This window comes from Panicum virgatum, chromosome 9N (genome assembly GCF_016808335.1).
Source record: "Panicum virgatum strain AP13 chromosome 9N, P.virgatum_v5, whole genome shotgun sequence".
Lineage (NCBI taxonomy): Eukaryota > Viridiplantae > Streptophyta > Magnoliopsida > Poales > Poaceae > Panicum > Panicum virgatum.
Window position 1 is genome coordinate 31337036 of NC_053153.1, and position 2389 is coordinate 31339424.

The following is a 2389-nucleotide window of genomic DNA, read 5'->3' on the forward strand; positions in this document are numbered from 1 at the left end:
CTAGCGATGTATGCTCCACATATTTAAGGATCATATCGGGCGAACCGTAGGAGCATATGTCGACAACGTCGTTGTAAAATCCCGGAAGGCGGACGACCTGGTAGCCGATCTCAGGATCGCTTTCGATTGCCTTTGAGCCAAAGGGGTAAAGCTAAACCCGAAAAAATGCATGTTCGGGGTGCCTCGTGGCATGCTCTTGGGCTTCATCGTCTCCCAGCGAGGCATTGAACCCAACCCTGAGAAAGTCTCGGCCATCACTCGGATGGGACCGATCCAAGACCAAAAGGGGGTGCAGAGGGTCATGGGTTGCCTAGCAGCCCTTAGCCGTTTCATCTCATGCCTCGGTGAGAAGGGCTTGCCTCTGAATCGGTTCCTGAGGAAAACCGAGCGCTTTTCGTGGACCACCGAGGCTCAGGAAGCTCTTGACAAGATCAAGGCTTCGCTCACTCATGATCCAATCCTAACACCACTGATGGACAGCGAGCCCCTCTACCTATACGTGGCATCAACGACCCAGGTGGTCAGCGCAGCCATCGTTGTGGAAAGACAAGAAGAGGGACATTCTTTGCCCGTCCAGGCCGGTGTACTTCATCAGTGAAGTGCTATCTGAAACCAAGACGCAGTATCCACAGATCCAGAAGCTGCTTTACATAGTAGTCCTGGCTCGGCGCAAGCTGCGCCACTACTTCGAGGCTCACCCCGTCACCATGGTTTCATCCTTCCCTCTGGGGGAGATTGTCCACAACCGGGAGGTCACGGGTAGGATAGCCAAGTGGTCAGTGGAACTGATGGGAGAGGCTCTCTCTTACACACCTCGCAAGGCAGTCAAATCCCAAGTCTTGGCGGATTTCATTGCTGAGTGGACCGACACTCAGCTGCCCCCACCTCAGATCCAAGTAAAATGCTGGCTCATGTACTTCAACGGGTCCGTGATGAAGACTTGTGCAGGCGCGGGCCCCCTCTTCGTCTCACCCCTCGGAGTGCACATGCGCTACATGGTGCACCTACACTTCCCGGTGTCCAACAACATGGTAGAGTACGAGGCTCTCCTCAGTGGCCTCCACATCGCCATCGAGCTAGGCATCAAGTGCCTCGACGTCTGGGGAGACTCTCAGCGCGTCATCGACCAGGTGATGAAGGAGTCAAGCTGCCACGACGCGAAAATGGAGGCGTACTGCAACGCAGTACGTCGCATCAAAGACAAGTTCGACGGGCTCGAGCTCAACCACATCGCGCTCAAGTACAACGGGGAAGCAGACGACCTGGCTAAGATCGTGTCTAGGCGGACCACCGTTCCTCCAAACGTCTTCGCCCGTGACCTCGCCAAACCATTCGTCGACTTCAAGAATTTAGCGGGAGCCACCGGGGTGACCACCGAACCCTCGGGGGCTGCACCCGCCGAGCCCTCAGCCGAAGTCCCCTCAGCGGAGGAGTCCGAGGCCATGGAGATAGGTACCGAGATCTCCTCGGCGGATGAGGCTGAAGCGATGGAGATTGATGAGGCTCTGCCTTCGTGAGATGGGCATACCCAGTACCTCGACTAGATGATCCGAGGGGCTTACCCTCGGACCGTGCTCAGGCGTGGCACATCGCCAGGCATGGCCTTCTTGATCGACGATGTGCTGTACAAGCGCAGCCCCTCGGGAGTCATGCAACACTGCATCGCCATCCCCGAGGGCAAGGAGCTGATCTGGGATATCCACACAAGAGTATGTGGCCACCACGCGGCGCCACGGACCCTCGTGGGCAATGCGTTCAGGCAGGGCTTTTACTGGCCAACTGCAGTCGCCGACGCCACCGAGGTCGTACGGACCTGCGAGGGATGCCAATTCTACCCCGAGAAGATGCATCTCCCAGTGCACGCTCTGCAGAAAATCCCCATCACATGGCCTTTCGCTGTGTGGGGATTGGACCTCGTCAGGCCGCTGCAAAAAGTGCCCGGGGGCTTCACCCACTTGTTGGTAGCAATCGACAAGTTCTCCAAGTGGATCGAGGCTCGACCCATCAGCAAGATCAAATCTGAGCAAGCCGTGCTGTTCTTCACTGATATAGCCTACAGGTTCGGGGTTTCGAATTCGATCATCACTAACAATGGCACCCAGTTCACAGGCAAGAAGTTCTTGGAATTTTGCAATGACTACCACATACGCGTGGACTGGTCGGCGGTGGCGCATCCATAAGGCGTCCAGTCACCCGGCCGCCCAGTGCCTGTTGGCGTTTCTTATGCTCAATACAATATGGATTCCACAAGCGCACAGAATCACCGCTGTAGCACTTCACCATGGAGTATTCCAGGGTATCACATATTTCCTCATGGAAGCACTATGGTTAAAGAGTATCGAAGAATCGAATGACAAGCTTTACTAGAGATATCAACCGACTAACTTAG

General features: G+C 55.6%; 1 protein-coding gene across 1 annotated transcript; it reads left to right on the plus strand.

The window, feature by feature from the left end:
* Positions 1-1598: 1598 nt before the first annotated feature.
* On the plus strand, positions 1599-2180 carry LOC120688968. The gene is made up of 2 exons (XM_039971309.1): positions 1599-1957; positions 2060-2180. The coding sequence occupies exons 1-2, from the start codon at positions 1599-1601 to the stop codon at positions 2178-2180; spliced, it is 480 nt and encodes a 159-aa protein (XP_039827243.1).
* The last annotated feature ends 209 nt before the right edge of the window (positions 2181-2389 follow it).